This window comes from Neopsephotus bourkii, unplaced genomic scaffold (genome assembly GCF_033783945.1).
Source record: "Neopsephotus bourkii isolate Nb327-2 ecotype Australia unplaced genomic scaffold, CSIRO-AGI_Nbou_v1 NB_107, whole genome shotgun sequence".
Taxonomy (NCBI): Eukaryota; Metazoa; Chordata; class Aves; order Psittaciformes; family Psittacidae; genus Neopsephotus; species Neopsephotus bourkii.
In genome coordinates, this window is record NW_026900624.1 from 1,213,809 (window position 1) to 1,228,007 (window position 14,199).

Genomic DNA, 14,199 nt, shown 5'->3' on the forward strand with positions numbered 1-14,199 from the left:
CTGAAATCTTCCAGTAAGGAATATCAGTCTCAAGCCCACATCTAAAACCCCTCAAATTTTCTTAACTTTCATAAAGACATGATCTCTCTGCTGAAGGCAATGGGTCAAATCCTGATGGCTGCAATGTCATAGGCACATACAAGGAAAGCAAGAGCTGCTAGAAGCAGAGTGGGATGGGAGGTGGATTCCCAGTTCTGGATCTACACCACCTGGTTAGAGAGCCACCCTGCCCTATAGGTCTGGTCAAGAAGCAGGCCAAGAACATGGTCAGCATGTGTCTGCTCATGCACCCTTGTCTGCTCTCTTGTTCCCCATGTGCACTCCCACACACCTTATTGCACGGAAAACAGAAATCAGCTGTGTCTGTATGAGGGGCAGAGGGAAAGGCTGAATACTTGGGGGGGGGGGGGGTGTCAAGCACACGCTCAATTGCTTGCATAGCCTATATTCTGTTTCAGGGGACGTTGCCCCAAGAGCAAGTACTGGTCCCAGTCGATACTGCATGTGTTAAAGCATATTGCAGCATCAGGCACTGCTTTCCTAAGTGATTCCCCCTTGTGTTTCACCAAATGCAGCCTTAATAATTCACTAGTGGATGTGAGATAATTTATTCATAGTTGTATCAGTCCTATAGAATTCCTGCAACAGTTTATGGAAATAGAAGCATCTTTGAGTCCCTGTCATTCACACATGACAAATAGCAGAAAAGGAGAAGACAATGGGAAAAGTATGATCTTCTTGCAATTCAAATGCCACCAGAGTCTGTGGCTTCCTGTGACAGTTCTGTTAATCTCTCTTTAGTCTCTTCCTCCACCTCTTACAGGCTTCTGTCTTCAATCTCCTTTCCTTCCTTGCTAGTTCATACTGTAACTGACGATGGGTTTTCTTCTCGACTGGCTTCATTTTTGCTGTTCTTCCAGGAGAAAAATCTATTACCTGCACCGTCGATACAAGTTCATGAATAGGTGAGTACGATTCTTATGCCAGTCCAGTTTACATTCATTTGGGCCTAATAAAAATAATGGTTAATGTCCAGCTGGAAGAAAAAGTTTATTAGCTTTGTTTGTAGGAAGGGAGGAGAAAGCGATTACACACTAAGACACATACAAAACCAAATACAGAAGTTGCATTTTTTAGGTATCTGCAACATGAAGGAGACGGTTCATCTTATCAGTGTTGCCTTCCTTAGGAATAAGGAAATATTTGTTAGTCAATGGAGTCTTTTAAAGAAGAAGCATAAAAAGCCTATCTTTTTCTCTTCATGTGGTTCATTAGGGAGTTTCTTGGGGTTAAAATACCGCAGTTACAGTTTGTTGGTTTGGGGGGGGGGGGGGTTTGCCTTTTTTTTTGGGTTTTTTGCCTTTTTTTATTCCATTTCCATGCACCTTGCTTACTGGTAGTTGTGATGTCATCATTTATTTATGGCTTCCTCTGTGGGGCTGCTTAGTACTTCGTTGATAGATGGAAAGCAATGAACCAAGTTAATCTGCAGTGTAAGTTCATTGAGCTTGAGAGAGAAGTATTTTTCAAGAATCTTTGAAGTGTTTTCACTCCGTTCTTAAATATTTTCAAGATTCTGTTTGATGCGTAGTTTATGTCTGACTTAATGCAGTGAAAGACTTCCAGTGCCGCAGTGTGCGTTTTCTTTTTGATACCTTAGACAATTAAAATATCTGTAAAAAGCCTAAAAAACACACAGGCTTGGCAAAGACCACGCCTTTTCATGGCACGGTGCTGTTGATGCACCTTCTAAAAGGGTCTAGCATTTGATTTATTGTGTCATTCTGAGGTCAGTGGAAATATTCTCATGAACCTCTGAGGGAAAAATTAAATTTGAAAAATCTGCATTTTGGAGTAAACATCTGTATCACTTTGCAGATAATGTCATTACATGAATATCCATGGGAAAATAAATCCCCTGTTATCACTCTGCTGTATAAGCATATTAAAAAGTAATTTGTATATTAAATTCGATCACAGCATGCTGGTAACTTAAGAGCACCTGTGTTGATCTTGCGTTATAGTTTTTGCTTATTTACATTAGTAAGCACGAAATGGGAACTTTGTGGAATTAAGGCGTTTTACCTAGTCAGCCTAGGCTAACAGACACACACGATTCTTCTAAAACTTGTTGATTCTCCCACACTTTTCATCCCCACCTTACAATAAATACTATAACAGCTGTTAACTTTGGAATTTGTCTTGATTTTAATTAAATTAAATTGAATTTAATTAAACATGGCTGCTTTGGCTAAAGCAATAGATAGGAAGGAGCAGGTGAAGATTCTAACATTTATATGTGGTGTGTGAAATTTTGTTTTCCATTCCTTTTATTACAAGTCAAGATTGATTTGAAGTCATTATGGGAAGAGACATGATCTTTTTCTGGTATTTCAGTTCCTGAGTGATGAGAACACTTGGCTAAATTCAATTTTTATATTCAGGTCTATAAAAAGCTACTTGAGGAGGAAAAGCTGTGACTGAATAGTCCCAACGGAAAAAAAAAAAAAGAAATGAAAACATATTCAGCTTTATTTTAATTTATGTGAAACTCAGATATACAGTTTCAATAAAACTACCTATTTCCTCTACTACTAGTTCAGTGAAGATTACAAGTAACTGAAGCCTTGACCGATTTTTTTGAGCTTAGCCAAGCATTATATTGATGTTTGGGCAAAATTCATTTTAAAGAGGACTTTTGTTACAAGGCAAAGCCCAGAGCTGGTCACTTGCTGCTTGTCAACCTGACTTGAATTTTCTGTCTTAAAAATTCTAGTGATCTCAAAGTTTTAAATAACAAAATTCCCTTTGTGTGTATTAGAGAAAAGGAAGAGTATGCGATACCTATATAGTACCTGCATTCCAGTTAAAAACTAAGTTGAGACAACATTGAGCTTTACAATATGTGCAAAGCTCTATCAAAGCTGACCAGCAGATAAAAATCAGTCTCAATTCAAAACATTTTTATTTTCCTAACTTCCTTTGAAAAAAGGATTCAATCCTTACCCTACTTCCTAATGAGGAAATAGTTTAATTGAAATTATTTGAGAAACCTTTTTTGTGAGTTAAACACAATATGTATTTTCAGAAAGAGGATACTGAGTAGGGACTAGACTTGGAGTGCAGGGGCAGGACTGAAGTTGAAGACTCTGAGATACTGTGAATTAAGAGAAAAATTTTTTTTCCTTATGAGGCTAACAAGTGTTTTTAAAGAAAGAATTTAAGAAGGATACAATCTTCAGATCTTCATCTCTTCTCTTTCATGGTGGCTAGCTCTACAGTGCCTCATTACTCCATGCACTCTGTTGTTCTTGTGTAGGGTGCTCTGCTTTCCAAAAACCATTCCCCTATTCAGCTGAGCATATAAACTTCTCTGTAAGTGAAAACAAGGCATGGATTAGCCTTGAAAAAGTTATAACACAGTAGTTTTTTAACACTGTGTGTCTGTTTGTTAGCATTGACACCACTTTTTCAGGTTTTTTTAAAAGGCAGTCTCCAATAGCGTACAAAGCCTGTGCTGATGGCTGATGGCACTGTTGGAGTTAACTGGGGGCAGCTTAGGAATTTGGTCATTTTTCTTTTCCAAGAAGACAAACAGGGTTTGTTTTTTTCTATTTTCTCTAGGGATGGCTGTACTGTATGTTCTGGGCCTTACAGAAAGTCTTTGCAACCTTCTCAGACCTGTTTGCCAGCAGGCTCACTGAGCATGCCAAGTAATCTAACCCTTGGGAATAGCAAACCAGGCAAATTCTGAGTACACTTCATGAGAAGCCAACATGAATAATGCATTGCTCTTAAGTGGGGAAATCACTCTGTGCCTGTGTGCGTGCATGTGTGGTGTGATAAAACTGCAGCACGCATATCTCAAACATGCACATTGATTTGCAGGATGAATGGGGAAGGATTGTAGATTAGCAAGGGATGTTAATAGCTTAGAGAATTCAAATTATTTTAGTTAAGAAATAAGAATGGAACAGGATATTTATAAAACCCTTCTCCCTAATTCCTCTTCCTTTTTCATACCCAGACTCACTAAGCCTGCTGAATACACAGGAATGTAGAGCTTTTGGCCTTTACAGAGGAAAAATTGGAGGTCAAGAGACAGGGAATTTCACTGTAGAGAGCTTACTTTTCCTTTGTCATTCCCTATCAGTGCCTGCACAGATTTGCTCAAAGCTGTCAGGCTGGATGCTACAACTCCAGAGTTACAATTGGTCAGGCCCTTTATATCCCTAGGATAAGACGTTGCCTGCACTTGGGCAGTGGCATTCGCAAGCTGCCTCCTCCTGTGTTCTGTACTGCTGGGCCAGTGCAAACACTGCCCATGAAGAGTTGATAATTAATTTAGTGTCTTATGGTATGTTTTGCATGCCCATTCCAGTTCTTCCAAACAGTCCTATGTATAAGTTTGCACACCTCCCCATGCTATTTCCAGACTGGAAATACAAAGATGGTACCAAAGCAAGTAAATTAATTTGGTTACAATTTTGAAATGTGTCCATGTTTAAAACTCAGCATTAGCTTTCTTATTAAAAAAAGCTCTCTTTGATGGGAGAGGTTTGTATATCCCAGGAAATTTTACATGTGTTTTAAATGAAAGGTTGTAATAATTTTGCATCACTTTCCCACACACTTGGCTGCTTGGGTATGGATTGCCCTCCCTCAAAATGACTGTGCAGAGCTCAAAGCATCTGCTGGGCACAGAGTTATTGTGCTGAGTTCTGTCAGAAAAAAAGAATCAACTACCTTTGCAGTCTTTGAGCTTCACCCAGAACTGAACTTAAAGTTCAAAGGATGTCAACTCATGCATGCCCTTTAGAAAGAGCCTAGAAAGAGCTGGTGACTGAAGTATGTGCATAGTCTATAATATGTAGTCTTTATTTATTTTTGCAAGCAGGGATCGCTATGACTTGAAGGTGTTAAGAAATGAGAGAGTAGGGCTCATTGTGCCAGACATATCTCATCTTTCTTATGTGTTTTTTATTATTTTAGTTTTGATTTGAATTTGGTTTAGATTGTCTTCTCCAGTCAGCTCTGGTTCTTCCCTCTCCGTTTCAGTGTGCATCTTTGCATGAGTGAAATTGCAGTTAAATCTGCTCTTTCTCCAGCTTTATCTTAGTTTGCTTTCACATTCTAAATGTAAAAATCTGTGTGATAGTCACCTGTTAATCTACACACTGAATATTCTCGTTTCATGGAGGTTGTAGTATTGTAAAACACTACAATTGAACAAAATTAGCAAAGTAGCCTATTTTTTATAGCATCAATTGTGAGGTAAGAATCCATACAGACAGCAGTAAAGGGATGCAACCTGTTGGGGTTTAGCTGCCAAAGCTGTCTGTCACAGTCTCTGCTGTTCTCAAATTTATATGTCCAAAGCCTAATGTGTCACTTAAGCCTGAAATTTAAATTAACTGAAAAGCTGAGAAATAAAAGCTTACAGAGTTGCCGAGAGCCTACTGGACTTAATAAGTTTTACAGCAGCATATATCATCACAATTACTTTTCTGTTTAGACAAAATAAGATGCACTTCTCATGAAAGAAGGTTATTAATAATCAAGCTCAGCATGTATAATTTGGTCTGCCTCAAAAAAAAACCAAACCCAAAGACATTGCATCTTTTCTAGTAAATATTTGGTGGCTTAGTTTGTCAGCATGTGCTCTTTGTAAGCCCTCTGTAATGTAATGAAAGAACACTATCTCAAATGCTCATATTTTTCATCTGCTGCAGGATCGAGAAACAAATAAGCAGGTTTCGAGGATGGTTACCTAGAAAGCCAATGAAACTGGACAAGGAGACACTGCCAGATCTGGAGGAGAATGACTGCTATACTGCTCCATTCAGTCAACAAAGGATCCATCAGTAAGTGTTTTATAATATCTTAATTACAAAATGAAAACTTACCCTTCTGGATTCACCTTGGAAAAAATCAGTTCATGTCTCAGTGCCTTCAGATTAGTGCTTTGTCACAAAAAGAGAGAGGTAGAGTCCTGAGAGAGCATAAAGTCCATCTACATTTCTAATAATTAAAAGTACAGCTCGAAGCTAAAGGAAATCAATTGAAGAGTTCCTTTTAATTCACTAGAATTTCAACTACATCCTTAAAGTAGTCAGATGGCTAATTTTTGTATCAGTTTTGGAGTTGTTCTGTGTCTCTTAAAGATGTGACTAAAACTTCTTTTTTCAGCATTTCTATGACTTCAGCATAATCAAAATTAGTCCTAACACTGATGGCTGGAATAAATCTGATACTGCATTTCATACTTAGCTACAACTGTAGAAAGAAACAGAATTCTAAGGAAAGCAGAGACTATTGTTTGGTTTTCACTGCCCTTTAGGGAAGCAAAACTGCTTCCAAAATGCCAGTGTTAAGACCGGTCAGTGACACTTGTCCAAGCATGCCAATGTCACTAGAGAAATCATTTGACAGCTAGAAGCCTTTATTAACTTGGAAAATGCAAAATAGAAAAAGACCCAAATGATTCTCAGATCCCATGTTGAATTTCAAGGCTATTAAATTCTGGAGAAAGAGGATGCCTTATGGGTAGTTACAAAGTTTGTGATATGGGAAACAGTCAGTGACTGAGAATAAAATCACAAAGAATATGCAGCACTGACCAGGGTGCTAACAGAAGACACAGAATGAATTATAGGCAGCTCAAAATCTAAAAATCTGAAATATGTGATTTTATTCAGAGAGAAGCCAAGTTGATGTAGTGCTCTTAAATACCTCACTTTAAATGAACAGTTTTTCAGGACTGGATTTATTAGCTGCGATAGGAATGAATTAAAATAGAAATGAAATAGACTTCCTCTGCTATAAGTAGGTTTTTTCCAAATACAGCAGAAAACCAAAACCAGGTGCATATCTCCAGGGAAAATTCAGTAGAAGTCTGCTCCTAGCACCAGTCACCAGCCAGGGTTATCTCCACTAAATATCTTTGCCCTGAATAGACAGCAGGTTCAGACTAGAGAGTCTTCTGACATGAATTAAAAGATGGGTCAGTTGTGTCCTGCAAGATGAAAAGTAGGTGCAAATTAGCTTTAGAATAGACCAGTAATAATAAAAAATTAAGAAACTGGAACTTCCTGATTAGTATTTTTAATAACAGTAATATTAACTATTAACTTCCTTTAAGATTACAGCACAGAAGGAGAATCAACATATACAAACAAGAGTAATTTTTCATTCTGCCTTGCTCATGTTTGCATTGATAAACTGACAGGAAGGGTTTGTTAAATGCTGCAGTATTTCAATTGACATTCCCACTGTTGTTTGGCGCTTCTTTTACGTCATCACAGACTTTAAAGCTGTACTCTCCAGCAGGCCTGACTTTTTCTCTTTTGCTTTCTTTGTAGTCTTTGTTTCCTTTTGTGTGGGGACTGCTAAAATACTGGCTGAGCTCCCCTCCTTGTCCCAAAAGATGCTGGCTCTGACAGGATTCCTGTGCTCCTGTTCTGCTCCAGCCTGTTGGCTGTGCCTGTTTTACTCTGCTTCACTAGAATTTTGAAACATCATGACTTGTTAATATTAATCTAGTGAGTTGCATGCAGGTGTTGTAATTGTTTCAAAAATTTCAGGGTATGTTAGTAAGCAGAACATTTCATGAGCATCTTTAGTGTGTGCTTTTAATCTGTGATTGTGGAGTGCAAGTATTAAATAATTGGAAATGTAGAGTTTAAAAGAATCATTTTATTACTATCAGAAGTGTATTATGTTGGGGTTCACTGATTTTGTAGAAATTACTGCTTGCTTTGAGCAAATTGAAGCTTCTTCCAAGAAATACATAAACATTCTGTTGAAAGTGTCTATATAATGAGCTACTAGTAAAGATTCTCACCCATCCCCAAACATGTGGGGAGTATGTGTGTATACATGCATCAGTAGAAATGGATGTTTTTATTTATCTTTATCTCAACACATATTAACTGATGTATCAATTACTGTGACTTGCACCTTCATTTGCCTGAATCACTTGTGCCAGTTGAGATTACCAAGGAGATTTCTCTTTCACCTCTGCCCGCTGGTAAGTGTAGTAACCTTCACAGTTGCAATGCAGTGTCAGTGGAGGCTAAGTAATTGTCATGGTCAGTTACTTGTGGAGTTCACATTGTCTTCAACAAATACATCTTCCTGTAGGCTAGAATAACAGTGACAGTCTCTGCTCTGCTCTTGGGCATTTAGATGTGGCTCTGCATCTGCTTCCATCACACAGTTGTGCCAAAACTGGTTCAGACAGAACATGCACAGGACAGGGAGGGTCCCCGGTTTGTCCAGATATTGCAATATTGCAATTTTAGTCTGGAATTCCTTAATCTTTACTTTCTTCATAGCCTCAGACCTTTTTCACTTCGTCAAAGAACAGGTAGTTTATCTTTTTTTGATCTAGTCAGTTTTCACATCCAGGTCTCCAATATGATACAGATGATGTTTGTAACATGATCTGAGTACAGTCTTCATTTGTGATAGATGCTTTGAAAAGCATGGAACGACAGATGACTGATAATACTTACAATACAGAGTTTGGTGAGGAAAATAGTGAAGACCAAAACCAGCAAAGCCTAATCAGGCTTTTTGTCAGTAGGAATTAGTATCTTTGAAATATTGATGTACAATGAGCATGTGTAACTGTAGTAGACTATATTGATGGTCTTTTTCTTTCTTGTATTTTTCTTTTCCAGTCAGGTAGAAAAGTCCAGATGTGGAGAAAGCCTAGCTTTCAGAACAAAACTACATTTGTTATCAGAGGCACAGCTAAGCATCTGCCCTCCTTCCAAAAAAGGCAAAGAAATGCACATCTGTTAGATATGCCTGTAATTTTCACAGCGTGGCTTCAGGTTTTGTTTTAAAGAGATTATGGCATACCTTATAGGTATATTGCAAAATTATCAGTACAAGAGAAGACCAAAAATCGTTTTATTTCCTAAGTGATAGGAAATCTCTTTTTTGGAGGAAAGAAGCTCTGCTTCCAATATTTTGGAATTGTGTGGAATGCAAAATGATAATTTTCAAGATAGACTTCTGAGTAGTATCTGTCTTCTGCAGCCACAGCTTGGGAAGGGCTTTATTTATGCCAAAGCATTTCTTCTGGAAATTATCAGTTACAAGAATACACAGTTCACAATATGTGAAAAAATGCTTTCCATCAGACAATGATGATAATTAGTTATTTTTCTACCACTACTTGGTTATTTTATGTAGTGAGATGCTCGTCAGTTGGGAATAGTAACAGTTGTAATTAGTTGCAATTTCTCAGCTGCATACTAGCTACAAAAATGCTTTTAATTGCTGTTTAGAGATATCAAACTTTATATCAGGAGCTATTTCTCCTCTTTTTTCTTTTTTTTTTTTCTTCCAAAGGCGACAAGATCTCTGGTTAAATATTAGTCCAATATAGAATTAAATAAACCACTTAAAATAAACATTTATTACTTCAGTGAAAATTAGATTAAAAATTTACACAATTAGGAGGACTAGGACAGTATCTGGATTAATTAAACAGAGATGCCCTGCATACCAGACGTTAATGGAGTTATTCTCATTTGTAAGATGTCTCCTTCTGGTACATGTGGATGTCATTCTGTATCTTTGTCAGATATCTAAGATATGTGTCTCTCAGGATGGAGTTACATTTTAAGCTGTCTCTGATGCTCAGTCTGGCCTTAATAAATCCCATCCCTAACAAGATTATCTGTGCCCATGTTCCTCTGAGCTGCTTTACCCCAAGATCATGGATGCGTCAGGGAGCTGCTACCACTGGAGATGAGGCACAGGGCTCTGTGGACACTTACTCTTTTTGAACCAGAATGGTCATGCTTGTGTTTAAATACATCTATGGTATGATAAATATACGTTTGCAAATTTTTGAAAACAAAATCAGTTCTTCTTTCAGATTCCTGCTCTAAACAAATCTTTATGCAACCAAACTTGGAAATGCCCTAGTGTTTTAAATTCTTTTTGTTTCTGGAAGTTTTAATTGCCTTGAAAACTGAATGAAACAGGGCATCCCTGAAAAATACATAAAGTTTGTTCTGTCATCTCAGATGAATATCTGTGACTGAACCAATTTAAACTAAGAAGTGATTTGGGTGGCAAAGTGATCTGGTGGCGAAGGGCAGAGGAAGGCAGAGGAGAGATTCAGCATTTTCATGACTCTGTTTTACTTAGCAGTTTTGAGGCTGTGATGTGCCAAATCTGAAACAGGTGAAGCCAAAAATACTTTCTTCATACCAAAGTGATCCTGGTTTAGACATATGATGTGAAAAATCCTTTAACCATTAATAAACATTGTCTTTAAGATGAACAAATAAGTCAGCTGCAGCCTTAAAAGTCAGGCAAAATGAAAATAGTGATAATTAGACACCCATTTTCAAATAAGATACAGGGATGTGTTGTGATATTTGCACTGGAATGCTGTAGGCTCATCTTGTTGCAGCTGCTGCAGCTGATAATTTTCTTGTATGTTAAATGAGGTAAAAACCTGCTATTGCTTCAGCCAACAACAGCTAGCTACTGCTACTGGTTTACCTGGGAGTGCAGTGTTGAACGTTTTTCCTATACTAAAGAATATACTTCTCATTATAGTGTTTACTACTTCAAATAACACCTGTGCTTTTAGTTGGTGCTGCTTCCAGCAACTGGCATTTGCTTGGAACATACCTCTTAACAGGGTGAATATCAGACAAAATCATAGAATGGTTAAGGTTGAAAGGAACCTTAAAGATCGTCGAGTTTGAGCCCCTCTGCCACAGGCAGAGACACCTTTTGCTAGACCAGGTTTCTCATAGACATCAAATGTTTCACTGTGTGGAGATCTTGTGGAGTAAAGATGGACATTCATGTGTACATGCATATATCCTTACTTTGCAGTTTTGCAACTAGGCCATGGGTGTTCAGCATTTAGCTTGTATGTCTTACCAGTAGAGCAGAAAATACCCAAAGATTCAAGAGCTGAATTTACCTCTGAAGGGTTTGTACAACCTGCTAAATTACCAAGGAGAATGTATGAACAGGAATTCATTGCTAGTTTGTTCTTAGCTGAATTCACATTAGAGTGTCTTTGTTATCCATGGAAAGATAGTTTGAAATCTCCAGTTCAGAGTCTAATTAAAAAAGCTACAAATAGAATTTCAAAGCAGTTAACCTTCACTGACTCTGCATGTCATTTACAGCACGAATGTAAGAGCAATATTTCCACAATGACATTTTTAAACGGGGCATTAATTAAGAACCAACTCTGGAACCTTTCCTGTCAGAAGTGCTCCCATTATTTTCATTTGGATTTTCCTTTTTAGTAAGGACTTACAGGACCAGGCCAGTGGTTACAGCTGTTGCGAAGCAAATCACTGGCTTTATTATCTACTATACATTAACTTCATGGGTAATAAAAATTATAGTGTGTTAATCCTTACTCATTTTTGAACTTACAAATGAGGTGACAAAGTGATCAAAACCATCAGTGAACTAAACCCTTACTAAGCCTAGAAACAAACTCTTTGCTCTTACGTATATTCAAACCGTTTTATGTATTGAAATTCTAACGAGGACAACAGAAACAAAACAGGTGAGGAAACTTCCATCTGAAAGCAACAAGGATTAAAACCTCTCTAGAAAGCCTCTGCCTTATGTAGTTTATAGGTCAGTAATGTCTGATAAACGTTTATCTACAACCAGCTTGGAAGTGTCTTTGGTTCTGGCTCCTGTGAACTGAAATCTGAAGGGCGAGATTCTCCATAGGCTGAGGAAGTCTTTCTCCTCTGAATTCCTCAGTGGATGCTGGAGACCATGAAATAGCCTTGATGGCTATTCTATGCATATGGATTTACCACCCACACTCTGAAAGAAGACTATCTGAAAGGAGCACATATGTTTTGGAGAAAGAAATGTCCATGAAGAATAGAAGAGAAGGGTAGTGGAAAAAAAGGAAGTCCTACAATGAAGTGCATGATACTTACCTGACAAGAGCAATTCCTGTGATTTGTCAGATAAACTTAAACCTTCCTGGCATTGTCCTAATTTATGTCAACATCCAACTGGGACATTGTAACACATAGTTACAAGTGCTTGAGATACTCTCAACCTTTCAACACCTCCCACCCACGTCTGCCTGTTCTTGTTTCCTGTGCCAGATGTCCCTTCCCCCCTGGTTATGGTGATACTGCTCTTTCTGGGGCTACTCTACAGACACTTTCACAGAAATTATCAAAGTATTTGATGTAAACCCTGTTATTTCTATATTAAAAAATAGGTGAGAATTATTTTTAACTTTTGCACATGCAATTACATCCCCAAACTCCTTTTTTGGTGAACTGTAGCATCTCTTCTGCATCCATGTCTCCATGAATAATGTTGGAAAACACTGAAGAACATGCCCTTGGCCTGCTCTAGTCACGATGAATTCTCCTTCTCCTCTCCCCCTCCTGCCATCAGATGTATTGCTGGCAGAAGGCTAGGCAGGGCAGAACCTCTGCAGCACTTATACATGTGTTTTTAGGACTGTTTTAGCTTGTCCTGGCAGTTACTCTACTGAGGTGCTGACATCTGCATCACAGGCACATGATTATTTCTTCTTGGCCATGTGAAATCAAAAGCTATAACACAATTGATAAATTTACAAATGAATGCAAATGACAAAAGTGCTTTTTTTTAAACAGGTAATTATTTTTTTATAAGATCACACAGTGTTTGATTTTTTGCCCTTTTTTCATTCATGACTCATGAAAATAGAAGTGACTGAATCCAGAAAAACTTGTTTAGAAAAGTTTTGAAATATATTTTGAAATAATTTTGAAATAAGTTGCAATATAACATAGCCATGATAACAAATGGAAAAAATAACTTTATATGACAAGGAAACTAGACTAACATTATTGGTGCTAGCTGGATCAATGTTACTAGTTTCCCAGATAAGGTGATTCATTTTTCAGTTTATTCCTACAGGAGCACATAGCTAAGTCAGAATGAAAAATTACTGTGCTGTTTTGATTTCATAAGTTCTCTTCACAGTCCTTTAATATTCAGTGCAGTCTGGGAGGTGAGATCTTGGAGACAAAGGTCAGACATTAAAAGAAAATGAAACAAAGTGGGAACCACTTTGTTAGTTTCTGGCTTACTGCTGTCTTTTAATTTGTTTGTGCTGCCACTAAAACAACCTATACTAAAACAACTAATACAGAGCTCCATCTTCAGCTGGAAATAATGCTGTTCTGTCTGCTTCAGAGTTTAGGTTGGCTTTTTATCTGATTAAGCATTAAGACTTGTGTGATGACAGTATTTCCTTATCAAAATCCTTCTAGTTATTATTTTGCATACTGAACCCTTTCGAATAAATTTGGTACAGATGTAGCTGTCTCAGAGATAAGCAGAGTCTTACTTTATGAGTATCAACAGCTTGAAATGGAATAGTGGCTCAAAATTGTGTCTATACAGAAAAGGCAGTGGCCAGCGCACACAAATGTTCTATGCTGTTTGGTAGCAGTCCATTGTTAAATTGGCACACACTTAGTGATAAGCCAATATGAATAAATCAAATCACCTTCACTGTAGGATGCTGTAGAGCATGTAGGACTTTGGGATTAGTAGGGATGTGGAGGAAGCAGGAAGTACAGTACTGATTAGATTGTGGACACCCAAATTACCTGTAAGTATCTGAGGTGGAGTAGGAAAAGAGACACGAGATAGTAACCTCTAAATAACAGGTTTCATTAATTATGGTGCTCTTGGAGCAGCTTGTCTTTTATACCTCTGCTTTGGGAATTACTATCTGCCTTTCAAGACAAACATAAGGAACTTACAGATTGTCTTGTATGGAAAATTCAGCAGAGAATTTTGATAATAAAGAGGGAGCATATGGATTCCTCAAAGTCCAGAGGTTGGGTTTCTTGCCTGTATTTACAAATGACAGAAGCTGCAAAGCCATGTATTATTTCCGAGTCTATTCTGAAGCACTACACACCTCAAGCCACTGTAAGACTTCTTTAGCAGTATTTAATTGACAAGTTAAAACACTATCTCTAAACACTTAAATTTTTTGCCTTTTTCCAGTCATTATGGTGATATGCTAAAATATCTTGTTTGCTTTGAGTATGTATGTTGGGATTAAAAAATCCGTTTAAAATATACTATGCTAACCAACGTAATCAATACAACATATTCTGTGGCTTTTTTATTTTTAAATTTCCTGGACTCATCACTATT

General features: G+C 37.6%; 1 protein-coding gene across 4 annotated transcripts in view; it reads left to right on the forward strand.

Annotated features, from left to right (window-relative positions):
- LOC133214447 (anoctamin-4) overlaps positions 1 to 14,199 on the forward strand; it is a 187,759-nt gene that overhangs the window by 120,136 nt on the left and 53,424 nt on the right. For all 4 annotated transcript variants that reach the window (XM_061357348.1, XM_061357357.1, XM_061357373.1 and 1 more), the window contains 2 exons: positions 921 to 965; positions 5,733 to 5,864. In XM_061357348.1, the coding sequence (XP_061213332.1) occupies positions 921 to 965; positions 5,733 to 5,864 (177 nt within the window). The remainder of the gene's footprint in view (positions 1 to 920; positions 966 to 5,732; positions 5,865 to 14,199) is intronic.